At 50.0% G+C, this 14775-nt stretch overlaps 1 protein-coding gene across 1 annotated transcript; it reads left to right on the plus strand.

Annotated features, from left to right (window-relative positions):
* Positions 1-3093: 3093 nt before the first annotated feature.
* DRD5 (dopamine receptor D5) lies at positions 3094-8452 on the plus strand. The gene has a single exon (XM_027971411.3). The coding sequence runs from the start codon at positions 6458-6460 to the stop codon at positions 7871-7873; it is 1416 nt and encodes a 471-aa protein (XP_027827212.1). The 5' UTR covers positions 3094-6457; the 3' UTR covers positions 7874-8452.
* Positions 8453-14775: the final 6323 nt, after the last annotated feature.

A 14775-nucleotide genomic window follows, 5' to 3' on the forward strand; every position in this document is an offset into this window, starting at 1 on the left:
TTTGACTTGGTTGTCATGTCCTTTCCACATGTTTCTATCATTCTTTGAGCACTTTCTTGTCTTCTGGCACGACAAGATGTCCCACACTCGTGTGGTACCTTCTCCACCCAGCTCTGGCCTCAGCCACTTCTCCAAGACACTCTGAGTCCACTTGGTGACGGCTGGTATTTATAAACCAAGATCTCAGTGCCCTGTGGATACTGAGCAACATTCCTTTTGAAGCCATCAGAAATGGAGCAACGCTTACTCATTGGTGTATTAGTCATGCTAACCAAAGTGACCTGGAGAAATAAGCAGATGTCTCGCTCATGGAGAGTCTGATGCAGGCCAGTGGATCCTGGGAGATTCCATCTTTGCAGCCCTCATATCCCCACACAAGGTCATTGCTGAAGAGATGGCCAAGGAGTCAAGCCAGTTCTCAAGGTGCTTCTGACAAGGACCATCCTTTTTGCTCATATTTTCAGTTGCCAGAAGCTCCAGGGAGTCTGGGCGGCGCAGAGAACAAATGGGTAGTTGGTGCACTCTCCCCTTTCTGCCACAATGCTTTTATTCATTCAACAAATACCAGCTCTGTTCCTTGTAGCCACGCTGACTCCAAAAGGCTGAGATAACTTCATCTCAGGTGGTTTACAGCAGGGGGAGAAAGGTGTCTGTGTGCGTGTGCGTGTGCAAACACGTGGGGTTGCAAAGAGTTGAACACAACTGAGCGACTTTCACTTTCACTTTTCACTGACATCTTCTCCATTGGCAGGAGAGTACCACTAGTGCCGTCTGGGAAGCCCCGGGGAGAAAGGTAAGTAAACAGTAAGTCAAGTCTGACCCTTTGCTACCCCTTGGACTGTAGTCCGCCAGGCTCCTCTGTCCATGGATTTTTCCAGACTAGAATACTGGAGTGGGTTGCTGTTTCCTACTCTAGGGGATCTTCCCAACTGAGGGATCAAATCCATGTTTCTTATTTCTTCTGGGGCTTCCCTGATAGCTTGGTTGGTAAAGAATCCGCCTGTGATGCAGGAGACCCCAGTTCGATTTCTGGGTTGGGAAGATCTCCTGGAGAAGGGATAGGCTACCCACTCCAGTATTTTTGGGCTTCTCTGGTGGCTCAGCAGGTAAGGAATCCACCTGCAATGCAGGAGACCTGGGTTTGATCCCTAGGTTGGCAGGATCCCCTGGAGAAGGGAAAGGCTACTCACTCCAGTATTCTGGCCTGAAGATTCCATAGACTGTATAGTCCATGGGGCTGCACAGAGTCGGACATGACTGAGTGACTTTCAGTTTCCCTTATATCTTCTGCATTGGCAAGAGAATTCTTTGCCACTAGCGCCACCTGGGAAGCTCTGGGGAGAAAGGTAAGTAAACAGTAAGTGAACAGACCGTCACATGACAGCGGGCTTGTGAGCTGTAACAGAGGTCAGTGCCGTGTGCTGCAGCAACACTGAATGGTTACCTCCCTGGAGTCTTGAGGAAGACCCATCTGGGCGGTCCACTCGCACTAGGTTTGAAAGCTGAATGGGAGTTAACTCCCACTCAGAAGAGAGGCTGGGGCATCTCAGGTTCAGGAGAGATCTAGAGTAAGGACAGAAGGCCTGAAAGAACTAGGCGTGCTGGGAGACGAGGGAGGCATTTGGGGTGGGTGGGAGATGGAGTCTACTGGGGAAGACTTGGAAGGCGAGGGATGAGGCTGATAACAGGTGGATAAGCAGGTACATAGGTGGTGACCAGACTGTGCTAAGGAGTTTGGGACTAACAGATTAATTTTTGTTAGTTGGGTGAATAATTAATAATGTGGGTCACGAGGCATTGTGAAAATGTGTTTAAGCTGATGAAGGGCATCCGATCTGTGTGTTAGGAGGATCTTCTTGACGGTTGAGCATCAGATGGAGAGGCGAGAAGACACCGAGACACAGGGACCTGCTGGGAGGCTCTGGTGACCACGTGGGCAGCAGGTGATGAGGACCTGAATTGGAGGTGGCAGAGGGACAGAGAGAAGGAGCTGGCTGTTGGCGCCATCAGGGAGCAATGAAGCCGTAATGGCTACATTTACTGCAGACCGTGCGGCTGATTTCATTTGCTCACAATTGCTCCTGGCCTCCCCACCTTGCTGTGACTTCTCAGTGGACAGGGCATAGTTCTCACTTGCCTGTGTGACTTGGCTTTGGTCAAGGGCGCAAGAGTGACCACGTGCTCCATCTCACCCCAGGCTCCAAGTATGTGTGTTACCATTTTAAGGACAAGGAAACTGAGGCTCAGAGAGGTCAAGTAACTTGCTCAAGGTTTCAGAGCTAGTACGTCAGAGAAGAGGGATTTGAACCCAGGACTGTCTGACTTGCAAAGCCCTCTCCCACCCTACATGAATATGCTAACTTCTGGGATAGCTACATGGATATGCTAGCTTCTGGGATAGCTATTTTTACCTGCCAGAAATAGCCGCTTTCAGCTTTCTGTGTTTCTGAGTTGGGAAGGAATGGGGGCCAGGGGACCAGCCCTTGGATTTGAAGAGACCCCCAGGTCATCATCAGTGGATGTGTGCCTAAGAGGGTTTCTCCAGCCTCCGGGATGGAGGCTAATATTTCACCTCTACCTACCTGCTAGGGCTCTGCTGAGCCAAGCTGAGTGTGTTGCCAGCCTGTGTGTATCCCATAGGCAAGGAACTAAGCCTGCCCTGGTGTAAAAGAGAGTTGACTCTTGATACCAGCAACGGCAGTACCAGTAGCAAAATCCTGGCTGTTGGCCTATTGATTTAGCTGGATGTCTCAGAGAAGCAAATCCAATTTAAAATATATCTTCAGAATGAAAAGGATCAATGAGTTGAAATGGAAGACTATTAGCTGGCCTGACTAGGAAAACTCCCTTTGTCCTAAAATGTTCTAAGAAAAATCCCCTTGGTACAATTTTGCAGGAGCCAAGCTTGTGAGAGGATCATTTGGTTACTGTCATCCTCTGAGCGCAGGGCTCTGGCTTGGATAAAATAAGAGAAGGAGTTTATTTAGCCTGCCTTGTTGGATAGAATCTGTGCCAATGAGTTTGAGTTCTGAAACTCCTTGCCCAGACTCCCTGGGCACTTTGTATGCCCAGTTCTTTTGAAAAAAATGTGGGGAAAGAGCTTGGATGAGCGAGGGCAGCCACTGCTTACACAAAACCATCATCCCCAGCAGGCAAACTGCTCCCGGTGAGGATGGGAGAGACATGGGCTGAAGCACTCTGGCAGCATATTAATCTACTTTGCTTGCATTACGGTCTGTGGATAGAGAGGAAAATCTCAGTTTCCCAAAATAATGAGACACCTGGTCCTTCGGATAACAGAGGGAAAAGTCCTGGAGTTCTGAAGTCTGTCCTCCCACACACGACACGAAGCTTCATGCCTTTGCACATGCTGTTCCCTCTGCTAACAATGCCCTTCCAGCCCCAGAATGCTGGTGAACTCCATTTCACCCTCCAGCTTGAACGCCCTCTCTTCCATGTTGCCCTTCCCTCTGCTGCCTGCCCAGATGGGCAGTTCATCACTCATATTGGAATGATTCTGGTATCATCACAATTATCTTTTAAACTACAATGATCAACTCATTTTGAAGATGAGGAAGCTGAGGCTCAGAGAAATCGAGTAAGCTTACCCAAATCCCACAGTTAGTTAATACCTGTTCTGGCCTGCCCTGCGGTTCTTTCTCATTTCCCTTTTGCCTTCTTCAATGAGATTTCAACACAAAGCAAGACTTCCTCAGGGAAGCCTTCCCTAAACATTTTGTCTTGGTCAGTTGCACCTATTATACACTTTCATAAGGCCGTGTACTCTTCCTGCATAGCACTTGCAACAGTTATAATTGTACATTTCTCTGGATGACTCTTGGGTTAAATCCTATACCCACTACTAGACATAACCTTGTGGAGGGAAAGAGTAATGTATATATATTGGCCTTCCTGGTGGCTCAGGGGGTAAAAAATCTGCCTGCCATGTGGGAGACGTGGGTTTGATCCCTGAGTTGGGAAGATACCCTGGAGGAAGTGAAGTGAAGTCGCTCAGTCGTGTCCGACTCTTTGCGACCCCATGGACTATAGCCTACCAGGTTCCTCCATCCATGGGATTTTCCAGGCAAGCGTACTGGAGTGGGCTGCCATTTTCTTCTCTAGGGCATTTTCCCAACCCAGGGATTGAACCCAGGTCTCCTGCATTGCAGACAGATGCTTTACCATCTGAGCCACCAGGGAAGCCTGGAGGAGGGAATGGCAGCCCACTCTAGTATTCATGTCTGGGAAATCCCATGGACAGAGAAGCCTAGCTGGCTATAGTCCATGTGGTTGCAAAGGGTCTGACACAACTGAGTGACGAACACTTTGGCATAGACCTACCTTTGTATTCTCAGCAAATAAAACAGCATCTGGGACATAATAGGTGCTCAATAAATATTTGTTGGATAAGTGAATAAAGAACTGAAATTCAACCACCTGTCTCTAAAGTCCAAGTTCTTTTCTAAAATCACGTGTTGATGCTCCCCAGGAGGACAAGATGGGATGGAGGTCATTTCAGGGTGCAGAATTACAGTACAACTCATTAGAGAAATTACAGTTTGTGGTGTGTGTGTGTGTGTTGGTAGTGGCTTGAATCCAGCCTGCAGGTGGAGGAGGAGCAGAAGCTGGGGCACTGGGCAAGGACACAATGCTTACAAGACTTAAAAGGATCAAGGATCACAGGGTTTTTCATCAGGGGAGAGGCTCGTAGTTATATTTGAGAAAGATCACTCTGCCTGACACCGAGTGGAGAGTGGACAGAACCGGAGGCTAGGATCGTGTCATCATAAAACAGCTTAGAGGAGGAACAGTCCCGGGCAGGGATGTCAGCGGAGAGAGGGGTGGTCCAGCACCTAGGAGACGGGGAAGGGAAGTAGTAAGTGTGAGTCTCTAGCTTTAGGCATAGACCCCTGGACAGATTGTCTTGTCATCTATGGGAGCAGAAAGCTCCCATAGAAGAGGGGAGATGGTTTGAACGGGGAGAGGGCTGTGTAAGGACGAGCAGGCTGGCTGTTGGACCAGGGTGCAGGTGGGGGCCAGTGTGAATGGGGCAGGCGGGTCAGGGTGGAGAGAGACTAGGGAAGGGACGAGAGAGTTCAGCCCCTGTTTCTAGACCTCAGTGCAGTCCAGGTGTGTGGATCAGCGGGTCTCAGATGACACTGGGCAGAACCCTGCTGCCTCCTCCATTTCTCTCTGTAGCTGCTTTCAGCCGAGCTTAACACCAGACCTGACAAGTCACAACTGGAGCTTGTCAGCTGGGAGGGAGGTGAGATCCAGGCATACCGGCCCACCCTCTCCAGTGTTTCCTCACCATTTAAGAATTTGGGCTTTGGGCCACTTAATCATGTCTCAGGTTCCTCTTCTGTTAAGAATGAGACAGGCACCAATCCATCTTTTCAAAGGAAGGACTGAAAGCGCCCTGCAGGGGGAAGCCCCAGACTGGCTGGAGGTCCCTTCCTCCTCCTTGACTGCTGGGTTCACCCAAACTATTCCCCAAAGGGAAAGCCATGTAAGGACTGGGGGTGGGCGAGGGGAAAGGGCTTTCCCAAGAGGTTAGTCTTAGGATGGATGCTAGAGGAAGCTGGGAGGAGATGTTCCCTGAAGAAACTGCCTCCTAGCTTCATTGAACCCTACACCACACGATGGGGAAGGAATCGCCCCCCATTTTGTAGATGAGGAAAGCAAGGCCCAGGGAAGTTAAAGAAGACTTTAAGGTCACACAGTCAGGAAGAGAGTCCTGAGTGGGACTTCGGTCTATGAGAAATCCAAAGCCCTCCTCTTGAAACACTCTTTCCCTGTCTAGAAGCCAGTGATTCCAAACGTGGTCAGGGCCAGGGCACCAGGGCTGGGCTGACACCTCTCCAGCTTCTTGGGGGCGCGGGTCTGGGTCTTCCCAGGGCCAGGATCTGGTACTAAGGCGCTTCCCGAACGGATTTGGTTGCCAGACTGCGGCGGGCGCAGCTTGTAGAGTAAGGGCGCCAAGGCATAGGTGGGGCGGGCGCACGGGAGATTGGAGCGCCGCGGCGCTGGGGCGGGAGCTCGGGCCCTGGGAGCTGCGGGGGACGGAGCAGGCAGCGCTCGCCCGGCTCCCCCGCCCCCTCGGTGGCGGCTAGCTCTCGGCTTCTCCGGCTCCGAACCAGACACAACCGCCACCGCTGCCGCCACCGGCTGGTGCGCTGCCGGCGGCCGGGAACAGCCCCGCGAGCACCCGCCGCTTCCCAGCACCAGAGGGGCGCAACGCGGTCACCAAGCCGGTGGCACTCGAGGATGCGAGAGGGGTCCCGGCGCGCTCTGGGGACCCCCCCAGCGCAGCACACGGTGAGCGCCCCCCGGGGCTCGGGGATCCCTTAAGCTTCGGTCCCGGGGTGCCACCCCCCGGGTACCTGATGGGGCCGCCCGGGAGACGCAGGGCAGAAGTCGGGACCGCGCACAGCCCGCCTTTGCAGCCGAACCCGATATGCTTCCCCCGGGGCGCAACGGCACCTCGCACCGGGTGCGGTCGGGGCAGCAGCAGCTGGCGCAGGGGGGCGCCGTGGGGGACTCGGAGGGGGCGACGCTGCTGGGGCCCGCGCAGGTGGTCACCGCTGGCCTCCTGACCCTGCTCATCGTCTGGACCCTGCTGGGCAACGTGCTGGTGTGCGCGGCCGTCGTACGCAGCCGTCACCTGCGAGCCAAGATGACCAACGTGTTCATCGTATCCCTCGCGGTGTCCGACCTCTTCGTGGCGCTGCTGGTCATGCCCTGGAAGGCGGTGGCCGAGGTGGCGGGTTACTGGCCTTTTGGGGCCTTCTGCGACATCTGGGTGGCCTTTGACATCATGTGTTCCACTGCCTCCATCCTGAACCTATGCATCATCAGCGTGGACCGCTACTGGGCCATCTCCAGGCCCTTCTGCTACGAGCGCAAGATGACCCAGCGTGTGGCCTTGGTCATGGTCGGCCTGGCGTGGACCTTGTCTATCCTCATCTCCTTCATCCCAGTCCAGCTCCATTGGCACAGGGACAAGGTGGGTGCCAGGGGTGGGCTGGACCCTCCATCCAACCTGGCCAATGGGACGCCTTGGGAGGAAGCCGCGGAGTCGGATAGGAGTGCGAACTGCGACTCCAGCCTGAACCGCACTTACGCCATCTCGTCCTCGCTCATCAGCTTCTACATCCCGGTGGCCATCATGATCGTGACCTACACGCGTATCTACCGCATCGCCCAGGTGCAGATTCGTAGGATCTCCTCGCTGGAGAGGGCCGCGGAGCATGCGCAGAGCTGCCGCAGCCGCGAGGCCTGCGCTCCCGACACGGGCCTGCGGGCATCCATCAAGAAGGAGACTAAGGTCCTCAAAACCCTATCGGTGATCATGGGGGTCTTCGTGTGCTGCTGGCTGCCCTTCTTCATCCTTAACTGCATGGTCCCCTTCTGCAGCGGACACCCCGAGAGCTTCCACTGCGTCAGCGAGACCACCTTCGACGTCTTCGTCTGGTTCGGCTGGGCCAACTCCTCCCTCAACCCCATCATCTATGCCTTCAACGCTGACTTCCGGAAGGTGTTTGCCCAACTGCTGGGCTGCAGTCACCTGTGCTCCCGCACCCAGGTGGAGACGGTGAACATCAGCAACGAGGTCATCTCCTACAACCAGGACACCGCCTTCCACCAGGAGATCGCAGCTGCCTACATCCATCGGATCCCCAATGCGGTGACCCCGGGGGACGCAGAGGTGGACAAGGAGGAGGAGGAGGCAAGCCCTTTCGATCGAATGTCCCGGATCTCTCAGACGTCCCCGGAGGGTGACCCTGCTGGCCAGTCGGTCTGGGAGCTGGACTGCGAGGGGGGAATTTCACTGGGCAAAATCACACCTTTCACCCCAAATGGATTCCATTAAACTGCCTAAGCACCCTTCTTCGCAGATCAACATAACTGCACAGGCATTAACAAGCATGCAGAATACACATGGGACACACACAAATAGACGTTTCCACTGCTGCCAAGTTTATCAGGCCTTCAGTGTCCGTGTAGTAGTCCATGTGCTCAGAAACCTCAGTGGACTGATTTGTTGTAGAAATATTTGGAGAGAGCAGTTGGAAAAAGCTCCGTCAAATGTACCCTAGCCTAGCAGAGATGGACCCACGACTCTGCTAGAGAAGATAAGATGGTAATTGATTCCCGCCACCACCCCCCCCTCCTTCAAAGTGGTACTTGGTCTTTAAAAAATATACTCTCCCCTCCCCTTATAAGTGAATAGATTGTTCATTGTGAACAAGTGACTTCTTTGTGTTTGGGTTGATTTTTAAGCAATAGGTTCAATGCGTGTGTAGCTTGATGGGAGTGTGTGTATGTCTTTCCGGTATCTTGCTTCTTGTGGCCTGTGTTTGTCGTTTCTGCTTTCTGTGTGTCTTTGCTCCAGCTGAGGAATTCTTCCTGATCTGTTCTGATGTCTAATAAACACAAATTATGTGTTCTATGGAGCGATTACTGTTGCTTTGCCAGATTGGTTTTCAGGATGGCTCCTGGAGAAGCTACAACAGCATCCTTAGAAGCAGGAAGGATTTTGGCTGGGTCTGGGAGCACGCATTTATCTTCCTTACTGACACTTCGGCTTTAAAGTTACACACAGGGGCAAGAGGTTCTGATATCTCCAACTTTTAAAAAATTAGATACAGACATCTCAAGTCGATGCTGAAAGTTGGCTCCATGCCACAGCATCAAATATGGACTTCTCAAGCCTGATATCCCAATTTTTTTTTTTTTCTCAGTTGGAATCTTCTTTTCGAAACTACATAACATAAAACGTTTCTCCTGATCCCTAGACAGATGCGATCGGTTCACTGAAAAGATCATATAGAGTAATTGCTAGGTCTTTCTCAAACTTAAATCTATAGCGTTTTAAAGTTAGCTGGCTTTTGATCTACTGTGTTTTCTGAAGGAGCTTTGAAATGTTTGAGTTGATATGCTTTAAAAAACAAATCCAATTTTTAAAAATAGACATTTTCATTTGTGGACAACAGGAAGTGAGGGGATGCATTTTAATTAAAATGTAGGAGCCAGAGATGGTATTTGAGTGAATTTGAAATTGGGAAATCTGTTGAGGTGCTCAACAAAAAAGCCCAATGAATTCCAGTCTTTTAGTTTTTCCTCTCTGCCACCTGCACTGCAGAGGGGAGGTGTTTAGTTCCAGAGCCATTCCAGACCAGAGCATATTATTACCCTTAGATCTAAATGTGAACATTGTTAATGGAAGCAAATGAAATGTGAATATGTAATTTCATACAAGTCCCTACTTTGAAGCAGGTTTCTCAAGGACAGTTCAATCAATTTTGGTCTCTTTAGGGATAGTTTTATTGTCAGTCTCCTAAACAACCAGGTCTTGCTCACCGCAAAATGTGCAGTGCCTGGCACGTAATGCTTAATAGACAGTTGTTGAATGAATAACACACTCTCTCTGGAATGATGAGACTGAAAGTGAATCGTATTTGATAGGAATCTGAGGTCTAGTGTTCCATTTGTGACCTCTTGTGAACTGATTGCTAAGGGGACCACTAGGGAAATCAAGGACGGGGAAAAGCATTCTGCTTGGAGATTCAGGAGATAGCTGTGTGACCTCAAATGGGTCAACTAACCTCTCTGGGCCTAACTTTCTGTCTGCCTCTGTAAATTGAAAGACTTATACTAAGGCACAGTTTTCCAAATTATGTTCCACGCTGCAAAAATCAGTAGATAAAGTCTAGGGTGAAATAAGATCAGCAAACCCAGGTCCAATATCAGTTTCCTACAGGGCTTCTTAGAGCTTTACCAGTCGATGATGGTGAAGCCCCCAGCAGGAGAGAATTCTGCATTGGTTTCTAATATCTTTGGCCTTGTGAATTCTTGTTTGGTACAATCCCTTCTTGCACTCTTGCTGGAGGTCACAGTTGCAGGGAACACAGTTTGAGAAACTCTAATTGATCTGAAAATCTCAAAAATGCAACTCTTCTAAAGGACCCATTGTGACAAGAAACATTTTTTAATTGTTGCCAAACATCTTTCTAGGCCCCAGTTCAAATAATTTCTGTATTAGGAGATACATTATGTGGGAACTTTGGGAATGCCTTCTGCAAAATACCACTCATCATTCATTACAATCCTTTATACCTATTATGTGCTAGGTACTCTCCTAGGAATATAGTCACCAATCAACTCCTCTGGTGTTGGAAAACATACTTCAGTGGGAGAGAGAGACAGCAACAACACTTCTCCAGATGATACTACTACAAAAAATACTCAACTGTACCGCAGGGTTCTGCCATCCAGACTCTGAACTGTCACGTCAGGCAGTGATACTGAGAGACTTGAAATAAACCGGAGTGAGTTGAGTGATGCGGCTGCTGTTTAATCTAGGGCGGTCAAGCGGGAGGCATGAAGGGAGACGCAGATGGAGAAGGAAGGCTCAGGGTGACAATGAGGTCCAGGGGAGGAGCCCTCCAGGCGGGGGCGGGGTGTGTGTGTGTGGCCAGTCCTGAGGGGCGCCGTAGGGGGAGAGAAGCATGCCCAGGTGGCTGCAGGGCTGGAGAGGGTTAAGCTCACAGCAGCGGCAGGCACAATAAGGCTCATTCTGTTCCCGGGCTGCACACATGCAGATTCATTCAATCCTCGCAAACCCACAAGGCAGGCACTTCTGTTACCCCCATTTTACAGATGGGGAAATGAAGGCATTAGGAAGCTCAGGGACTAGCCCCGGGTCACAAAGCTCGTGAGTGGCTGAGCTGGACGGGAGAGCCTGGCCGTGGGGTCTTCCTGAACTGCTCTGCAGAGGTGAGAGGAATTACCAAAGCCTCTCCTTCAGCAAATGCACTGATGCCTGGATCAGGACGCTCCTTGTTCATTTGTTCATTACCCGGTTAACGGATGCACCCCTATGAAGCACTGCGGTGCTTGAGTTGCTAAGTTGTGTCCGCCTCTTGCAATCCCATGGACTGTAGCTCACCAGGCTCCTCTGTCCACGGGATTTTCCAGGCAGAAATACTGGAGTATTCTTCTCCAGGGGATTTTCCCGATGTAGGCATTGAGCCTGGGTCTCCTGCGCTGCAGGCAGATTCTTTACCGACTGAACACTCTTCAGTCAGTATCCTATATCACATGTAAAGCTGATTTTCTTTTTATTTCTAAAATTAATTTTCCTATTTTATTTTTTTAAATTAGAGGATAATTGCCTTACAGCGTGGTGTTGGTTTCTGCCATACAGCAACGTGAATCAGTTATAATCATACATATGTCCCTTCCCTCTGAAGCCTCCCTCCCCACTCTAGGTGGTCATGGAGTGCCAGGCTGGGCCCCCTGTGTTATATTGTACACATACCCTGGGTGCTACTTTGTGTTTGGAGGGTAGGCAACAGTGGAAAAACGAGCCTGCATTTTGACCAGGTGCTTTCTTAATCCCTAGTTGATTCTCACACTAACCTTACATACTATTATCTTTCCATTTTACAGATGAGAACTCTGAGGCACAGCTTAAGTTGGTTGTCCAAGGTCATATGATTAGTAAGCGGTAGAGCCAGGATTTTACCCAGGCCTGCGGTTCTCAGTGGGGACAGTTTTCATCTCGGGGACATGTATCTGGGGCATTTTTTGGTTGTCACAATCGGGTGTGAGGTGCCATCTAATGGGTAGAGGCCAGAGATGCTGTGCCCAGGACGACCTCCCACAACAAAGAATTATTTGGCCCTGAATGGCTCCCGAGTTCAGGTGCCAGATGCCTGCCTGAAAGCCACACTGCCCAGGCTTTGAAGTACCACAACCCCACGTTCAACATTTAGCTCCCCTTGTCTGAATTTGGGCATGTCTTCTAGCTTCAGTTTCCCTGTCTAAGACATGGGTACCTTAACCCCAAAATTCTGGGCAAGGATTAAATGAGTCTGTGTAACACTGAGGTTATTTTCATGTCTTTCTTTTTTTCCCTTCTTTTCTCTCTTTTAAAGAACTCTATGATTTGATACCTTTTAAGAAGACTTGGAGGTTCCTGGCTTGGGTAGAACTACATCGTCCTGGAAGTCAACAGTCCAAGAGCTGAGACTTGTCTTATCTTGTTCCCACAAGGCTTGTTCTCTTTCTCAGCTTAGACCAATGTTGGGCCTGGAGTCCCGCGGCGGTGCCTGCGCTGTTGTGTTGGACTCTTTGTGACCCCACAGGCTGTAGTCTGCCAGGCTCCTCTATCCTTTACCACTGGAAGCCATGCAGTAGTTGCCAGGCTCAGGTGATGCCCCTGAGTGAGTAACGAGGTGTTTACACAGAGAGTCTGAGGCTGTGTTGTCTGTGGAGGTGGCAGCCCTCACATCTGGGGCTTATCAAAGGCCTGCAGGGAAGCGTTATCATGGTGCAGCACTCCTGAATGCCCTTTATAACTAGCGAAGCGCCTGCAGATTGTTACCCTCCCAATCCTCCAGTGAGGTCCTTCCAGCCTGCCCGGTAAAGAGGTGAGGCAGTTGAGCCGGGGAGGGGTCCAGAGCCTCACCCTCAGTCACCCAGCCAGAGGCACCCACGCTAAATTTAAAGGAGGCCTTAATTCCGGCATCCTCTCCACCGCACTGCACGGAAGCAGCGTGTGACAACAGGTGCGTGGTGAGCACGTCCTTAAACTTTGCATCTTCACTTCCCTCAACCTGGGGCTTCTCCGTGGCTCAGTGGTAAAGAATCTACCTGCCAATGCAGGAGCCGTAGGAGACACGGGTCCCCTTCCTGGTGTTGGGAAGATCCCCTGGAGGAGGGCATGGCAACCCACTCCAGTAGTCTTGCCTGGAGAATCCCATGGACAGGGGAGCCTGGAGGGATACAGTGCACATGGGTTGCAAAGAGTCAGACACGACTGAAGCAACTTAGCCTTTCTGTGCTTATTTTCTAAAAACAAGGAATTTTCTTATCTCATCTACATGCCTTATCAGATTTCATTTCATGATACTGTTTTTTGATAATGAAACAAGCCAAGATCTGTGTGGCTGGTTCTCTTTGTGTGTGTGCCCAGTTGCTCAGTAGTGTCACCCCATGGACTGTAGCCCACCAGGCTCCTCTGACCATGGGATTTTCCAGGCAAGAACACTGGAGTGAGTTGCCATGCCCTCTTCCAGTGGATCTTCCTGACCCAGGGAATCAAGCCTGGGTCTCCAGCATTGCAGGCAGATTCTTTACCTGATGAGCCATCGGGGAAGCCCGATACTGCTTCTAGTTTTTCTCAAAGGACAGAGCTGGGAAATAGATATATGTATATACATACACATACATATTCATGTGTACTTATGCACATTTCCGTAGGGATTCATATATTTCCATACCTCAGTTCAGTTCAGTTGCTCAGTCGTGTCCGACTCTTTGCGACCCCATGAATCGCAGCACGCCAGGCTTCCCTGTCCAACACCAACTCCCAGAGTTCACCCAAACTCATGTCCATCGAGTCCGTGATGCCATCCAGCCATCTCATCCTCTGTCGTCCCCTTCTCCTCCTGCGCTCAATCCCTCCCAGCATCAGAGTCTTTTCCAATGAATGAGTCACCTCTTCGCATGAGGTGGCCAAAGTACTGCAGTTTCAGCTTTAGCATCATTCCTTCAAAAGAACACCCAGGACTGATCTCCTTTACAATGGACTGGTTGGATTTCCTTGCAGTCCAAGGGACTCTCAAGAGTCTTCTCCAACTCCACAGTTCAAAAGCATCAATTCTTCAGCACTCAGCCTTCTTCACAGTCCAACTCTCATATCCATACATGACCACTGGAAAACCATAGCCTTGACTAGACGGACCTTTGTTGGCAAACTAATGTCTCTGCTTTTGAATATGCTGTCTAGGTTGGTTATAACTTTCCTTCCAAGAAGTAAGCATCTTTTAATTTCATGGCTGCAATTACCATCTGCAGTGCTTTTGTAGCCCCCCAAAATTAAGTCTGATGCTGTTTCCACTGTTTCCCCATCTATTTCCCATGAAGTGATGGGACCAGGTGCCATGATCTTCATTTTCTGAATGCTGAGCTTTAAGCCAACTTTTTCACTCTCCTCTTTCACTTGCAGCAAGAGGCTTTTAGTTCCTCTTCACTTTCTGCCATAAGGGTGGTGTCATCTGCATATCTGAGGTTATTGATATTTCTCCCGGCAATCTTGATTCCAGCTTGTGCTTCTTCCAGCCCAGCGTTTCTCATGATGTACTCTGCATAGAAGTTAAATAAGCAGGGTGACAATATACAGCTTTGACGTACTCCTTTTCCTATTTGGAGCCAGTCTGTTGTTCCATGTCCAGTTCTAACTGTTGCTTCCTGACCTGCATACAGGTTTCTCAAGAAGCAGGTCAGGTGGTCTGTTATTCCCATCTCTTTCAGAATTTTCTACAGTTTATTGTGATCCACACAGTCAAAGGCTTTGGCATAGTTAATAAAGCAGAAGTAGATGTTTTTCTGGAACTCTCTTCCTTTTTCGATGATCCAGTGGATATTGGCAATTTGATGTCTGGTTCCTCTGCCTTTTCTAAAACCAGCTTGAACATCCGGAAGTTCATGGTTCACATATTGCTGAAGCCTGGCTTGGAGAATTTTGAGCATTACTTTACTAGCATGTGAGATGAGTGCAATTGTGCAGTAGTTTGAGCATTCTTTTGCATTGCCTTTCTTAGGGATTGGAATGAAAACTGACCTTTTCCAGTCCTGTGGCCACTGCCAAGTTTTCCAAATTTGCTGGCAAATTGAGTGCATCACTTTCATAGCATCATCTTTTAGGATTTGAAATAGCTCAACTGGAATTCCATCACCTCCACTAGCTTTGTTCATAGTGACCTA

Source organism: Ovis aries, chromosome 6 (assembly GCF_016772045.2).
Source record: "Ovis aries strain OAR_USU_Benz2616 breed Rambouillet chromosome 6, ARS-UI_Ramb_v3.0, whole genome shotgun sequence".
Taxonomy (NCBI): domain Eukaryota; kingdom Metazoa; phylum Chordata; class Mammalia; order Artiodactyla; family Bovidae; genus Ovis; species Ovis aries.